Here is a 17549-nt window from a genome sequence, read left to right on the forward strand (position 1 = left end):
TTATAATCACTACAACAATATAATTCAAATAGGATTGACAAAACATTATTGATGTATGATGATACTTTATGCAGTAGGTAAACCCTTATTATATCAAAATAGAAATTGTAAAATTTACTTTAATCGAATTTAAAATTTCATATTATTCTTAGTTCATTTGAATCGATTGATTTTTCACAATCTTTTGATAATCTTTTATATCCATCTTAATCTAAGTTCTCCCGGTGATTCATCAGATCTGGAAGTGAAATTTAAAATCTACTTTAAATGTATCAAAGACTTTAGGCGGTAAATCAATAATAGGCTGATTTCCAAAAGCAAAAAAAAGTTATTTACCGGTCAATAAGTTCACGAATGTATAGCTAAATTAAATTGAACGAAATTTCATGTATATATACAGAATACATCTCTCATTCAATGTGGTCAATAGTTTAAATGTTCATTAATAACAAATTATGAGAAATAATACCAGGGATTCCAGTGACAAGTGGAGGTAATGAGACATTTATCCATCAATGACACTAAATATTTTTTTTAAATATTATTAACCGGTGAAGTCCAAAAAAATATTAACCATTAGATACTAAATCATTAATATAAAAGTTAAGCGCTAGATATGAATACTGGATTTTCTGACTTTAATCCGTTACCAAATTTTAGATGTTTACTACTATGCAGTTCTATATTGAAACAAAACAATTATTCGATTCTTTCTGGTTTTGAGTAGTATTAGCTATAAAACGGGGAAAAATTTAGATTATTTATCTGACAAAATGTGTATTTTTATATATAGTTGAAATCATGAGTCAATTGAAGCTAGACCACCATGGAAAACCTGGAACCACTGGACGGACGTTGTGGGACTCCTCAGCAGTGCGCATCCACGATCCCGCCTCGCGAGATTCGATGTGTGTGTATTTATTTTTAGAAAGGTCAATTTAATTTATTAAACATAAATACACGTCAACTTATTTTACAATGTTTTTATTCAGTGAATGTAGAAAAAAAGTGAGAACATTTGTGAGTAATATAATAGTAAATATCTCTTGACATTTGTTTAATTTTAACTTGCAGAGATATTTCTGGTTATTTCATTTTTTTATACTCACTAATATAATGCATTTATTATATGTGGTATGGCAACTCGAACTGATGTACGTACGTACGAAGTTCTACGTTGCAACTGACTGACTGACTGAATGCATTTATAAAATTGAGTGAATTTATCTATAATATATCAGTTAGGTTTTAACTACTATTTTCGATAGTCGGTATACAGTTACCGCTTAATGAAACTGATCAAATGAATGTGAGTAACAGACTAAAGAAAAGCATAAAATGTTTGATTTTTTTAATAACATCACATGTAGATGATCTATAAATCAAGATAAAATTAGTTTTAGAGATATCAGAAATGTATGACAGGATTACATATTTTGGTAATGAGATACATGATATGAGAATCGGCCTAAGTTTAATGGGAACCATATAATTCTACTAGTTATCAAACATATATATATATATATCGATGTAACTGGACTTCCAAAGTGTGTAGTAAATCATATCAAGGACAAATTCTGTGTCAAAGTCATCCTGTTTATAAGTCTTAGAATGATTCACTGGTACCTAGTGTACAGTTTTTCTTGGGTGTGGGTATTATGTAGATTCGGTTTTAAATAGATCTACCCAATGCTAAATCATATTGGATTATATTCCTGTTTAGCTACGTAAATAATTATCCATGACTAAACTGTAGCATATTTGTTTCACAATCTGTCTGACTATTATTAAAAAGAAAATGAACAGCGACACTTAATATATAGTTGTCGCTGTATAAACCACTTTCATTTTTAGCACAACCATTTTAGATGTGTCCGCACTATTTTTGTTTTAAATGCATCCAACAGTAAATCGATACAAGCCATGTTATAGATGAGAGTGAGGCTACTGTTGGATTCTGTCGTATCTTCGTAAATTGGAGTATATGATTTTTAAGAATCAGACAACAGACACATGATTCCTTAGCTCACGAATTATACAAAACTTAAATCAGTTAATCCGTTTGATGGATTTGGATAGTTTGATAAGACGGAGATTGTCAGAACTATGTGATGCATTAGCGCAACACATATTGAACAGTCTGATCACACATATACTTGATAAGAACATTTGCATATAGTAATAGGACTATTGGACAAACGGAGGTTAAGAGGAAATAAAGATAAAAAAATAATGTGAAAAATAATGCGCAACTCACCAAGTTGGATAATAACCTAATATTACCTGGGTAAGGTTGAGGGGAGAACGAACTATTTTTGAATACATAAAGGAGGTTTGAATTTTCGTATAGCTAAGGCTTCAATAAACCCTAGTATATGGCCTTTAAAACTTTTATATAAGACCACAAAAGCCGTATTAGGATCAGTCTTATGACCTGTTTTAACTATATGATTGGCACTAGAGAATGATGAATGTTTGTCATCTACTTTTATGGGTCATTTGATCTTATTTGTTTTCGCAACCATCTAGGTACATGTTCAGACAGCCTAATTTGGAAATCACGATTACTCCTCCCTACACCTTTGTGGCCACACGCACATTTAAATTGGTAGGATTTGACGCAATCGTTTCCATGTCTTTCGGGATTTTTTTGAAGCATAGACCTTGTTTTTTCTTTGATAAAGATCATTGGTGAATTTTACGTTATACTAACAACTGATTTGAGTATTTGTTTCAATAAAAGGCTATTTGACTCACCTCTGAACGGTAAGGTGATGCAGACTGAGTTTTTATGTCAAAGATATAGTAGGATTCATTATGACCTATCCATCGATTCATGAATTGTAGAGAATAACCATTTTCCATCACTGTTTTGTTCAACAACCGAAAGTTGTTATCAGTAGTGTCATTTGAGCGAATACGATCAGTTCTACCTTCTTTTTACACCATCCAAATTATAGAAAAGCTGTAGATATGGAACACAATACAAATCCAAGTTTATGATGGCTGTTATTATTCAAACTTCTGAAGCTAGTTTCAGAGTTTGATCTGTTTTAAGTGTGCGTAAAATAATAGGTAACTTTTCAACTATGGCTACGATCATGTACAATACCGATAGCACCAAATTTTATATGATTTTTATATGGTTTACAGACGATATCGTGGAAAGTTTATCTGAAGTATCTGATCCGCTAGAGATATGATACATCAAGTTGGTTATTGAAGAAGAAGACTTCATGAATATATTCCAGTTCAAAATATGTAGTAAGGTTTTCGGAAATTATCTGTAAAAGTTGATATTTTTTTGTTGTTGATATTAGGGACGACAGTTGATCGTTTCTTTAAAAGAAGCTTTAACATAGATTATCGTTTCAAATTTCATCTTATAGATCAAATAAATCAATATGTACTTGAACTCAGTAGATTAATGAATAATATATCGTCATTTGGACGGATAGCCAAAGGTTTTCACTCCAACTGCTGACTTTGACACTAGGAGGCTGGTGCATTTAGCTGATGAATCCAAAATAAAATGAAATCAACATCCTGAGTGACATTTTTCAAAAATCCCTTACAGTTATCCGTCGATTAGCATTTTAAAATTTTATTGTTTTCTCATTATAATATAGTCAAATTATCAACTCAGTGCATTTCAAATTAGCAGTCACTTTTCTCTTTTAATTACTTACAGCTATTTGCAATGTATCTTCCAACTATTTTTTTAGTTTATCGTCTCTACTTTTAATCAGTAATGAAAAGGGTTGAGTGATTTCATTTTTTCAAAAAAAAAGAAAAAAACTTTAAGTAGCCGTCGTCTATAAGAACTACTTAATCTCCGCATTTGTCTTATTCCTTTTGTTTATATAATTTCCGTTACTTTTGTATTTATAAAAGATAATGAATACAGTTTTTTTTAGTATCAAAGCAATGGATAGATATTTATGTTTAACCTTTGTTCCTATACATTTGAACTGTCGTATAACCGGTAAGTAATAATACGGTACTTATTTAAAAAAATGTACCGAAATGTACAATATAATTACTTACAAAAAGAATGACTGATCTTTATTTTCATTTATCTGATGTTATATATATAGAAGATAAATATTCTGTTGAAGGCAAGAAAATATCTGCGACAAACAGGAACACTGTAGTATTATTCTGGATTCTTTTTCTATACCGTGAATATTTTATGAAATATTAATTATACATTATAGTGTATTGTAAAAACTCAAGTGTTATTCCTTTCTTTTTTCCCCCTGAATAAATGGGAAAAAGTTGATTGTTTTAAGCATATGATAAAATTAGTATTAATATAATATCTGTTTTAAAGTATATCCAAACAGACAAAACATTTTGTACTAGATATTAAAAATTGTCAACTCCACCTGTAGCCCATTTCGGGGGCTACTGCCGGTCCCAATCTCAGATAAAGGTGGAGGGTTGGGCATAGGGTTAGCGACCCCATCCCGTAGAAAACTAACTTGCTAAAAAACGCTAAAATCATTAAAAATTGTCTATTTATGTTCAACAGATTTTGTATTTTGTGGTTTACACCATGAACTGGCTTTAATTAGAAAGATATTGAAAACTAGAACAGGTATTCAGTACTAGGATTTAACTTCTCAGAAGTAATCACCTATAATCCTATCAGTGATCAAACTGAAAACCTTTTAACTTCAGAACGCACAATCAACCCTTATATCAGTTCGTTAACATTCAATGATTTATATTTTGTATTTGTTTACCCCTCAAATAGTTTGCAGCATTTGGAGTTTTAATGAGAAGGTATAACTAACAGATTCTACAAAGTCATGAGTCTGATATCGGAGCTCAACAGTAACACTAAATAAGGTTGGTATTTAGTTGTAAAATTATTAAACTGGTGGATGGTCGACCTTAACTTCCTATTTTTTGGACGAACGGTTAAGTGTTTGCTAAAAATATTTAAATATTTCGATTTAAGCCCTAAGTATGAGTTCGCGGGTGACCACTGATATGGATTGAAAGAAATTAGGGAGAAATAACTGTTTCGAACAGTTATGGTCTTCTGCTTGATATTACCCAGTAGTGTAAAATCAGTTTCAATCATGATCTTGTGTTATGTTATAATTATATATTTAAAAGTCAATATATCGTTTCAATATGCATCTTTCAAAAACTTTAGTTCGAGACACCGGAAAAGATCATTTCCTTACCTTAAAATGCAATAATCTTGATAAAAAAAAGAAATCTAGATATCGTTACTTTGCTCAATTAAATCATACGATGTTTTATTTTCTGAAAGCTGTCATAGATACAGACTCTAAACATAAAATAATATATGAATTATGAACACACAAAGAACCACTAAACTTGAGTACTACTTCCTCTTTATTTACTGTTCGAGTGCTTATTCATTAACCTCAAGATCACAATCATTTAGTGTTTTATATCATACGTGTGAATTTTTTAGTTATATCTACGTGACTTCAATTATCAATTATCAGTTCTAAGAGTTTAAAATCAATGAAATTCTACAGAACTTAAAGATTACTCTAAATGAATTATTGAAGCTGATATATTCATACGCTTATGTCATGCTTATAAATACCAGTAATATTCATAACAATAATGATCAATAATGGCCACATTGTAACTTGATCGATAACATTCGATCAGCACCAAGAAGGACTTGACACACATGACATTGATTACCACCCAGGGATCAATCAATTGTGATCATTAAAACCATTAAGAAAATCGTTAAACATTGATAGTATTAATTAGAGAATTTACCTTTCGAATTATCCTCTAACTGTATGCTTGTCATCTTTTGACATCATTAGTTTGAATCTGTCATGTTTTCTAGTTAAGCGTCATTTAAAAAGACGATTGTTTATTTTTTGTTTTACATATGAATAATTTAGTAGCTTCTTTTTGGTTTTTAAAAATTTGAGATAAACCATTAGTGTCTATTTGAACTACAGAAAACCAACAATTTCCATTCCTATTTGGTTAACTGGATCGTGAAAATAAAAGTTTGAACATTAGCTGATAAAAAGAAGAAATCCTCTGGATAGAACCGCCAACAATAAAACATAACATTCCAGTATTATTAGAAATATTCCACAAATACTATCACTAGCAAACAGCTAAAATGGTTTTATTTTCAATCTCATTCAAGTGTCATCCCAACTATCGACTAAAATCAATGAGTTACAAGTTCTGATGAAGAAGTTCATCAATGTTATGGATTTACACAAACATAAATAAACTTCATTATGAAATATATTAATTTAATTCCCTTCCGGTTTATTCATCCTTTAAAAAGTAAATTTTATCAGAGTCAACCATTTGCTATTATATTGCTTATTGTTTTCCTAAAACAAAAGCCTAATTTTTCATAATTTTCGGCTAAATATATTAATTATCGATATGTAGGGTCAGTGAAATAACACTGAACCCTAGCCAAAGCAACTTTCAAGTTAAACGTATCTCTAACTTATGAAATTCGTCACTTAATGTTGGTTAATTAGTCAAATTTCAATTACATTAAAAGTGACTAACGTGGATTGATTAATGGATAGATTGTTCAGGTTAGGGAGTCATAATATGTTGTAGGGTCAACGTAAGATTAAGTAAGTTGAACACTCAAATCATTCAGTTCAGCAACGCGGTTACCTCCAATGAATTAAATCTATTAGTTGAATACTATAAGCAGACTCAACACATAGAATATAGTCTAAAATTGGAAGCCAGATAGCTCGATGGCAAAATAAGTAAATATCTTTGAGATTTTCGGGCCTTTCATTTCCTTCGACCAACTGGAAAACTGTTTGAACCCATCGATATAAACCTCTGTATGTTAAGCTTATCATATGCATAATTTACTGTATAAAAAATTGTATAAAATATTAATCATCCAAACTATCACATAAATGTGTTTAATTAAAAGGTTGAAACTCTTTTGCTATACTAAACTAACTCTAGAATACTCCTTATGAAAGTATATCTTCCCCATGTAGATTCCCCAATGCTGACGAAAACGGTTTTTAAAGTTTGTAGGTATCGAAAACAAGGTTGGACTTGATAGTAAATATACTAAATACTTCATTTGCAAAATGTCGATCAATTGTCTCAAACTTGACTTTTCCTTTTGCACATATCAGTCAATCGTCTCAGACTTCACTGTCTTATTTCCACACCAATTATTCTTTGTTCTCTTTCTTCTATCTTCTTGACCTTCTGCCTCCAAGCAAAAGAATTTTAAACGTTTCTGTTCAAAAAGGATGCTTTATTAGTTTCAAAATATTCGATTATTGATAAACTCGTTGAAAAGACTTTAGTATTATTTCTGGAAGCGTACAATGTAGGAGAATACTTAACTGTGTTTATTATCTTCATCCGACAGTACTTCAAATAAACTGTAACAGTTGATGTTTCATGAATTCAGAATTTGAAACTAAGAAATTCAGTGAATTTAATACTGTTAGACTAATTGTTGCGATGGTGGAGAAGATTGTTGCAGGATCGCATAACCTTATGCCCTTAAAAATCCATATAAATATATCACTACTAATGGATGTGTTCTATTGAATTCAGATATCAACATATATTACAAGAATATTTTCAAAACTTTTCCCATTTATTATAAACCAAACTGTATTCAAGGTTTTATGAGTTAGGATATCTTTTGCAAAACCATTACAATACAAATTACTTATTTAAACTAACTAGTTGGGATAATTCACCCCCCAGAAATTTCTAAGATCTACGTAATTTTAAACATTCATTTGAACATTAAGTGTGTAACGGTTTAAACTAGACGGAATTATATTTTAATTAGTAAACAAATCACAATAGGATGAAAAGGCCGTCCAGTGCTTCCAGGTTTTCTACGGTGGTCTAGCTTCAATTGACTCATGATTTCAAGTATATATAAAAATTACTTAAAATCTCCATAGAAAACCCCTAAATCAAATAAACAGTAACTTTTTTGATATACTATAGAGTTTCGTAAAGATACTTCTAACACGTATAGAACTCTTCATCTTTTCTAAGAGGTAATTTTAATATGAAATTGAATTTTAAGCATTAAATGTGTTTGTTAGAGTTATGGATATCTATGCTAAATTTAAAAAAGGAACTGTCAAGAGATAATTTCTTGTGCTTTCTTCTTTACATTTGTTGTTGACTGATTTCATTCCTACATGAAAGCAATCACCACGTGCTTTTTGAGACTGTAGTATCCGTTTACAATCAAACATATATATTATTGCTAAGAATTGAAAAAAATTAAGTTATTCAGCCTAGCATAAAGATAATAATATATCATACTATAACGTTACATCTGTAGTTGTCGATTGTATAATCAATACTCGGAAACAATTGAATTAATCAACTGTAAATTATGTCACTCAAGTTCATCTACAGCTAGATTATATTTCTACAGATTTTATTTCATTTTAATCAAACAAAACAAAATTTAGGTTAAATTGGTCAAGTTTCATTCTCATGTTTCTGAGGAAAAATAATAAAATCTCAATTATCTAATTAGAAATTGTTTTAAAAATTAGTTACCTATTTCCACTTTACTTTTTCTACACTTAAAAATAAGTGGGAAATCGAACAAAGAGTATTCTTTTTGTTTTACATTAAACTAACATTTTTTTTGTCTATCCCTAACGTGTACACACATATATACACAGATACTCTCCACTTTGAGATTCTATTATAGAAATGAAAAAGCAGTTTATTTTACAGGCAACAACAATAAACAAAACAAAATCGAAATCATTCTTTGCTTATGTATATAATTTGATCAGTGAAAGATAACTTTCCTATTATAAATATATTTGTGGATGTATGTATCCATATGTATACTTATGTATTGTAGTAAATAATTCGAACCGTTTAGTCGACTATAACTCCTATATTCTAATTGGTTCATTCATTTTTGATAGATCTATAGACAGGTAGTAATCTTAATTGCCTTTAATAAACCAATTAATAGGCAAGCTGCTTGTAGTATTTAAAAGAAGTGTACTTTTTTGTAGAGATACGAAATTATCAATTGTAGATAATGGAGAAATAATGAAAGTTCTAATAATTGTGATGAAAAAATTCTTGAATTAGTTGATAAATAATGATTTTTAATAATCAATCTGCATATACTACTTGCCATTAGTTTAAGTGACGGCGGTTTTCAGTAGTATCTCTCGATTCACATAAATTTATATCGAACACGTCACTTCATATCTATTAAAGTTCTGATCAAATTCTTTGAATTGACATTATTTAAACTAGGATGCTGTCAAAATGCTACCAGATGTGCTTAGCTTGCAACATTGGCTATTTCAAATTAAGTGTGATATTTCATTTCTTATTATTTTCATTCATTACTTTTACAAATTTCGATCCAATTTTGTGCTTAAATAGATATAATAAAGTTCCAAATGATTGTAGTGAAATGCCTGAATATTCGTCTGTGATCCGACGTCCAGGTGATGGTGGCTTAGAAATTCGTATTCAGCTTTTGCCACCAGATGCAAAACGTCGACGTGGCAGTGGTAATAATGGTCACGTAATTCTACATTCATCTGATTTAATTTCACCAAATTACAAACCAGCAGTTCATTACCTAAATGGTAGGGATTATCTCATTACAGTTGGGCCTAAATTACACTCGGATACAGCTAAAAATGGATTACGACTGGAATCTGTATACTTGACTGCTGTACCATTAGGTTCACCAGAAAGTGAGGAATTTCATCAGAGTAAAGGAAGATTCATGCCAACTGTCTGCTCAAATCATGCTATCGGGGCAATACGCTTTGCATATAATTTCCCTAACCACGTGAGCTTTGTATGGACAAGTCCAGCTAATTCAGAATCAACAACACTGAAATATACACCGAATGCACAAAGTTTTAATTCATGTCTTGAGATAAGAGCTACAATCATACCATTTCACTGGCACAGATTTTATTTCAAAAATTCTGGATCACTTCGTCATGTATTATGCCCGGCAGAAGATTTACGTCAAATTGATGAATGGTCGGAATATTTACACTCAAATACAAAATTATTTAGAAAAGTGAAAAGTGATAATGTTAAAGCACGATCTATCACAAACATTGGAAAATTTGATAATGATGATAGTAAAAATCATCGTTACAGTGACAGTGGTTATTATGGAACTGAAGAACTTGATTCATGTTCTGTACAGGAATTACCAAAACCTGTTCGTACTTGCTGTGCCTGTAACACAGCTATTTATCGTCTAATTATACAATCTGAATGGCAACAACAACAACATTGGAGAGACTGGCCAACTACACTAACCGGTGCTGGTGGGTCAACAACTGAAAATCCACACTGGAGTGAAATTCTCGGCAAGTTCTTTGTTGTTGTTTTTTAGTGAACTTTTCCCATGAATCTATTGAATTTTCACATGAATGTTTATTACTATCAATTACCTTTTATGAAACATTTTATATTACTTAATCCAGGTGAATCATAATGTATTATTGATTGTATTAACAATAAGCTATGAAAAAAGAAATCAATGGTAGATACCTGGACAAATTAACTTTTTTGAATAAAGTTTGAGGCAAAAAAAGATATTAGCTAACAAACGTCTACAACAACAGTAGGCTTGTTTAAGTCTTATGCAAGTATTAATCATCATTACGAATTATTGAAATGAAACTATGAAAGCTCAAATCAATTCAAGCTTTTAACATTATAAAATCGATTGATCAATAAATAATACCCCAATTATATTTGTACTATGTAACAATGATTGTCTAGTACTATCATTCCCACACCCCTCTGTTTTTTTAAATCAAGACGATAAATGTTTTTTTTTGATAATATTAAGAATACAATGCGACTAAGGTGAACAGGTAGTACAAATGACCAATTCATATTCCCGTTCCTATATGTAAGCAAACTTAAAAATTTAGGAATGTCTTCTAACGTAAAAATATATTAGAAAAATATATTTAAAAATATAATTGTAATAGTAAGCAAAGATGGATAGTGGCTAGTAGTGGAATCCAGGACAAAGCGCGTTTCGTCCTATTTGGGACTCGTCAGCTGGATGTACCTGCATCTCAGAGTTGATGTTCACTCTGGGACTCGAACCCAATACCTCTCGCTTCAAATGCCATCGCGTTATCCACTCGGCCACTGAGTCCTGATAGCCGCTTGCTTGTGCGATGGGGTGAGGTTTGAATTCATCCAGCTGACGAGTCCCAAATAGGACGAAGTGACGCGCGTCCTGGATTTTACTGCTAGCCAATATCCATCTTTGCTTACCATGCTTGTGAATTTAGGCTATATCGAGGCAATACGCACAGTATGCATATATGCCAATTAGAGACTGACCAGTTGCAGTCCTAAACATCAATGAGAAGATTCAAACAAACAATACTAAATGAATTTATATCTGTAATAGTTCAGTGAGTAAAGAAAATATAATTTTTGATATTTCGTAACTTAGTGTGGATCGTTTCTCTAAAGAATAAGCAAATAAATTAAGTTGACACAAGTTGAAATAGTACTGAGGAACAAATCAGAACATTTAACACAATCTATTCAACTCTAATCCAGTCAATTTTATTTCATTCTGATTAACAGTTTACTCTTGTTTATTTGAGTGTACATGTTAAAATGTGACAGTAAGGTCTCACACTCAATTTCCTTCATAGTTTAAACAATGTTTTTGAATTATTTCTATTGTTTTAATATCAATGAGATGGATGTTGGAAATAGCATTCTTTATTATCACCGATTTCATTGTGGATTCTTCAGTTCTGTAGAATTGTTAGGTCATCTTATGTAGCATGTTTGTATTCAAATCTCTACATTTTCGAAAATGAATTCAGCGTGATCTGAGAAAGCACCTATCAGTTTAGAAGTACTGATAAATATATTAACTACCCATCTGAGCTAAATCTATGACCTGATGACAATGACTAAGACACTCCATAATTAAAGACAAAGTGCTTTGCGACATCACCATAATGGTTTATTTCTACAAAATTTCGTCAAAGGTTAATGTGATGGAATTTGCGTATAACTTTAGGGATTTCATTATTATACTGATTCTTAAAGGAAATCTGCTGGATAGAATGTTATTATTCTCCTAATTTACTTACTAATGCCTGTTACCCCACATGAAGGAACATAGGCCACCCACCAGAATTGGCTATAGAACTCTGTCCTGGACAGTCTTTTCCGGTTACTATTCATTCTTTCGATGTCTGCTTCCAATTCTCAGTGCAATTTTTCTTGGTTTTTCTATTTTCCGTTTTCCTTCAGAATCCCAAGTTAGCGCTTGCCTTGTGATACAGTTCGATGATTTCCACAATGTATGTACTACCTACTTCCAGTACCTTTTCCTAATTTCCTCTTAAGTTGAAAGTTGGTTTGTTTTCTCCCATAGTAGGTTGTTGCTTATGGTCTCCACTCAATGGACATTCAGTATCTTACGTAGAGAAACGTTTATAAATACTTGTACCCTTTAAATGGTAGTTGTGATAGTTCTCCAAGTTTTATCTCCATGCAGTAGGACTGTCTTGACGTTTGTATTATTATTATTATTGTCAAAATGTTAGAGTACCAAATTGTAGTATCTCAATCATCCTGGCAGTCAAGTTCTAAACATATTTTTCATCATTCTAGTATACTTTTACAAACTTTATATTATAGGTATCAATATCAAGGTTGAACTTGATAGTTCCAAATAAGTTGAAAATTGAGTAGAAAGTTAATAATAATTATAATGTTTGTTTTATTCCGATGAGTAGAAAAATTGCTCATCTGAATTTTCATGACTTAATGTAAACCACTTCTTCAGAATGAATAAATATCCGAAATAAATTAACACAAGTTAAAAAGTACAAAGAAAACATTGTTTACTGAAATGGCTTACATTAAGTCACGAAACGTCAGAAATAAAAATTTTCTATTCATTACGATATAAAAAAAGATGTATTTATTATTAAACTGCATATTACTTAACTTGCCGATTTCAACCAATCTTTAAAGTTTTTCTTATAAAAAAGACCTGAACTTAAAAATAAACGTTGATATGTATACCATTTAATGATGTAGTGGCTAGCTCTATGTCAAGCCCACATAAATTATTCTAGCTTTTGGACAGACCAGTCTACTTATTCTCCTTAAACCTTATTTTGAACTTGTCACTTACTCGCTTATCAACCTTGATTGTTTTTATGTAAGCCTATGGGTATGCTTTTTTTTTTATCTTACCACATGTCTGCAATTTATTTTTGTCTGACTATAGATATTGATTCACGATTGGTTAGATTGAGTTGGCTTACTCGAGTTTTCCATTGTACACTTTTCTGTTTTACTTCGCTCTTCGATCAACAATTGTACGAAATATACATATTCAAAAATCCATTCTCGTATTTGACTTATTTAATTGACCAATGCGACTTAAGTCGATGATAATAAACGAGGATTAGAAACATGTATATTTCGATAAAAAGCAGCAAACGTTCTATCTGGAGTTAGAATTCGATCCACTAAAATGATTATTTAATTAACTTTCTTTAACAACTACATATTCTTAATAATAATTAATTGTTCATCGTTTCTTATTACTAAACCCTGTGTATAAATCGAATAAATACCTTTTTTTCACTGAAGAAGAAATATATGAAACAGGTATATGGAAACAGGTATCATTACCAAGTTTTGATTTGATAATTTTGAATAAATTGAGCATTGGGTAGATTGTTATAAATAAATATATTTGTAATATCCCAGAAGTAGAAAAATTAAATTTTCTGACGTTTCGTGACTCAGTGCAGGTTACTTCTTCAGAGAAAAAACAAATAACCAAATTAACATTAACACAAGTTTAAATAGTACGACGGAACAACACGAATATTAGGTGCGATCAGTCAAAAAACAGGTCTGAATAAATCAATGTCATTTCATTTCGGTCAACGTGATTCATAAGTGATAAGTATATAAATTTGTGTGTGTGTGTATGTGTGCGCTGTTAATGATTAAAAATGTATGACCTTCATGATGACAAAGGATAGAGTTTATAATGTAATGGTATGAATTTTAAATAATATCAGACTAGGTGACTAGTATAGATAGTCCAAGTAGGATGTATGGTAAGGCTTTCTCTTCTATTGAGAGCAGTAGGATTAAGTATTATATGGAACGCTTCAGCTACTCTTTTTCTTTGTAGTTGGAAAAAACCTTTTGGTAATATTTTGATAATTCTGAGACCAATTTGACGATTGTTGAAAGTGGTGTGAACTGCTATTGACGATCTAATTTGAAGTCTATTCAGTTCTACAGGATTATTAGGTGGTTTCCTTGTGTACCTAATATGTTCATTGGCTCGAGTCAAGATTCCGCGAGTTGACTCTCCAATATAGAAGGTATCACAATCGACACATCCTAATTTGTAAATAAAGTTCTATGTCGACATAAAGGAGAGTTTTTCTTTTAATCGAACTAAAGTATTTCGAAGTGTGTTCGTTGTTTTGTAATATTTTTAAATTCTGTGTTGTTTTAAAATTGTTTTGAGTTCTTCTGTTGTGCCATGACGGTTTGGTAAGACTGCAGTACCAATCCATAGCATTTCATTCGAATTATTATTACGTACTAAACTGTTTTGTTCTAATATACTTCTAATAATCTTCATAAGAAAATTATTAAATTGTAAGATACTAATTACATTCTTTTATTCATTTTGTTTGTCCTCTTCTGAAGTGATGATCTTCTTGGCTCTTCTAAAAAGATTTAAGGCTAGCATTGATAGGATGTGTTGAATGATCGCACCTAATATTCGTGTTCTTCCGTTGTATTGTAGTGAAAAAAACACCGGTTGGGAACAATTGAATGTATTTAAGCACAAATTACAGAATATCTCACTAAATTCTGATAGCCATACAGCAAATAGTTAGTTTGCAAAATATCAACCATTTGTCTCAGTCTTCACTGTTCCTTCTGTACGTATCAATTCATCTTCTCTAATTTCATTGTCCTTGCATTTTCCTACCAATTGCACCTCATTCAGTTCTTTCCTTATCGGTCTTCTGCGAAAATTCATTCTACGTCTGACCATCACCATATACTACTTATATGGATATAAGTAGATCACACTACAGTACTATTTAAACTTGGATTAATATTTATATATGAAACATGGTTTCATACTTCATTTTCATACGATGAAAATGAAGTATGTTTTTAATTGAAATTAATTGTTTTAAAAACTGATTTTCTTTTCAGTGGTAAAATAAATCATAGATTGTTTTTCAACTATAAAATTTATTTTTTATTATCACGAATATTATCTTTTTGCCAAAGTTATCAATTTTGATGGAGTTTTGTTCTCTGTTCTCCATCAAAACTATTCACCTCAGCTACAAATCTTCTCCACCATCTCAAAGTTACCAATCAATAAGTTTTCAGTTAACTATAACTGTAAACTATGAGGATCTTCAATGCAGCATAGTCTAACAAAAGATTACTCTTTTGTATGCAGTATTTACTTATTAGATTAACAAATATATAAATCATAAACTCTTAGTTCGACACAATGAATATATAAATTTTGAGAACAATCTCAGCTATCAATATTTATAATTCTCCAATGAAGTATAAAAATAAATGGTTGACTGTCAACCGCAGATAACAATCCCAATACGGTATATAATTAGAATAGGTTTGCTTTCGGTGCCAATCATAGTTTGTTTAGAAAAAAATCCCAATGTTATTAGTTGTAACCTGTATATTTAAAATTGTTTACGAAAGTCAATAGTTTCATCAATCCATAATTGTTACTTGTTTAAAGGTGATGACTTTTCAGAAATAAATATTATAATTAGGAATATGCTTCGAATTTTGGCAATTTTTCGTAAAATGAATTATTTCGGTTTATTTATTAGTGCAGTTTAATTGTGGATAATTCATTTCCAGAGTGAGCCAGTGTAATACAGTATAAATCTTATAGTCAAATATAGGCAACACTATAACTTCATTTCAGTTAATTTTTAAAGTAGCATTAATTACATACTCCTGTTATCTCTCGTGGACGAGCATAGGCCGCTTATCAGCGCTCTTCACCTAACTGTGTTCTAAGCAATCCTTTCCAGTTGCTATTCATCCTTTTCATGTTTGCTTCCACATGCTCATTGACCTTTCTATTTTCTGTTTCCCTTCAGGAAACAAAGTTCAGGTTCGTCTCGTGATGCAGTTTGGTAATGTAATGTATGTCCTATCCACTTCCTTAAAGCCTTATAAGTAGTAATAAATTGATGTACTTGAAGAAATGTTAGCCAAAATCTTGACACGACAGAAACATTACTTCATTCTTTCTGTCCGATTCATTGCGAGTAATTATTCATTAGTGTTGAGAACATTTGTTATATTATTGTTTTTCTCATATCCTATATTAATTAGATAGTCAAAAAATTGAGTTTATCGCAGTCTCGCTTTGTAAGTACCTGAACGTTTCGAGATATATTTATATAAAGCATTTCTTTATTGGAGATTTCACGTGTCATTCTACAAATCTTCAACAACATTACGCTTTTCATAATGTAAACGATCCTAAAAAAATTCACTTAACGTAACTTTGCCTTTTATATTGCTAGTCATCTCGCGAAATCTTGACTCGAGCCAATGAACATATTAGGTACACAAGGAAACCACCTAATAATCCTGTAGAACTGAATAGACTTCAAATTAGATCGTCAATAGCAGTTCACACCACTTTCAACAATCGTCAAATTGGTCTCAGAATTATCAAAATATTACCAAAAGGTTTTTTCCAACTACAAAGAAAAAGAGTAGCTGAAGCGTTCCATATAATACTTAATCCTACAGCTCTCAATAGAAAGGAAGACCTCACTATACGTCCAACTTGGACTATCCATCCAAGCTATCATATCTGATATTATTCATATTTCACACTGTTATCGTACATACAAATTAAACTATATCCTTTAGCACCACAAAGGTTACATTTTTTCATCCCTGGCCTAGCACACATATACACACAAATACACAAATCCCCTTGATCGAAATGACATGAGATTGACTTGTTCAGGCCTGTTTTTCGGCTGATCGCATATAATATTCTTACGTTATTCCTTTGTGTTATTTAAACTTATTATATGGAACGCTTCAGCTACTCTTTTTCTTTGTAGTGGCTTAAACTGAATCACGGAACTTCAGAAAATCTAATTTTTCTACTTATTGGGATATTACAAATATATTATTTTATTTGTATTTTATAAATAATTTTCTTTAATTAAACAAGGTTTTTCATTCTTAAGACAATATTCAAACTTACGAAAAATATTTTTGTCAAAATTTTGTGTAAATTGTATTTGAAATGGACTTTATAGCCACTCAATTAATCAAATGATGTACATTTCATATTTTACATTTTTTCAATGGGTTTTGTATATTTATAGTTGAAACAAATATAATGACTATTTAAAAAAGAAATTGCTCCCTGAGGAAAAAGAAAAGATGTGTATAGCTCCATTTAATTGTGT

The 17549-nt window shown here is 30.8% G+C and overlaps 1 protein-coding gene across 1 annotated transcript in view; it reads left to right on the top strand.

Moving 5' to 3' along the window:
* Positions 1-9027: 9027 nt before the first annotated feature.
* Positions 9028-17549, top strand: part of Smp_180240 (f-spondin, putative) — a gene marked incomplete at its 3' end in the record, with an annotated part of 60399 nt that continues 51877 nt past the window's right edge. The window contains exon 1 of the mRNA XM_018797620.1: positions 9028-10334. Coding sequence (XP_018646781.1) covers positions 9290-10334 — 1045 coding nt within the window. The 5' untranslated portion in view covers positions 9028-9289. The remainder of the gene's footprint in view (positions 10335-17549) is intronic.

Source organism: Schistosoma mansoni, assembly GCF_000237925.1.
Source record: "Schistosoma mansoni, WGS project CABG00000000 data, supercontig 0164, strain Puerto Rico, whole genome shotgun sequence".
NCBI classification, from domain to species: Eukaryota; Metazoa; Platyhelminthes; class Trematoda; order Strigeidida; family Schistosomatidae; genus Schistosoma; species Schistosoma mansoni.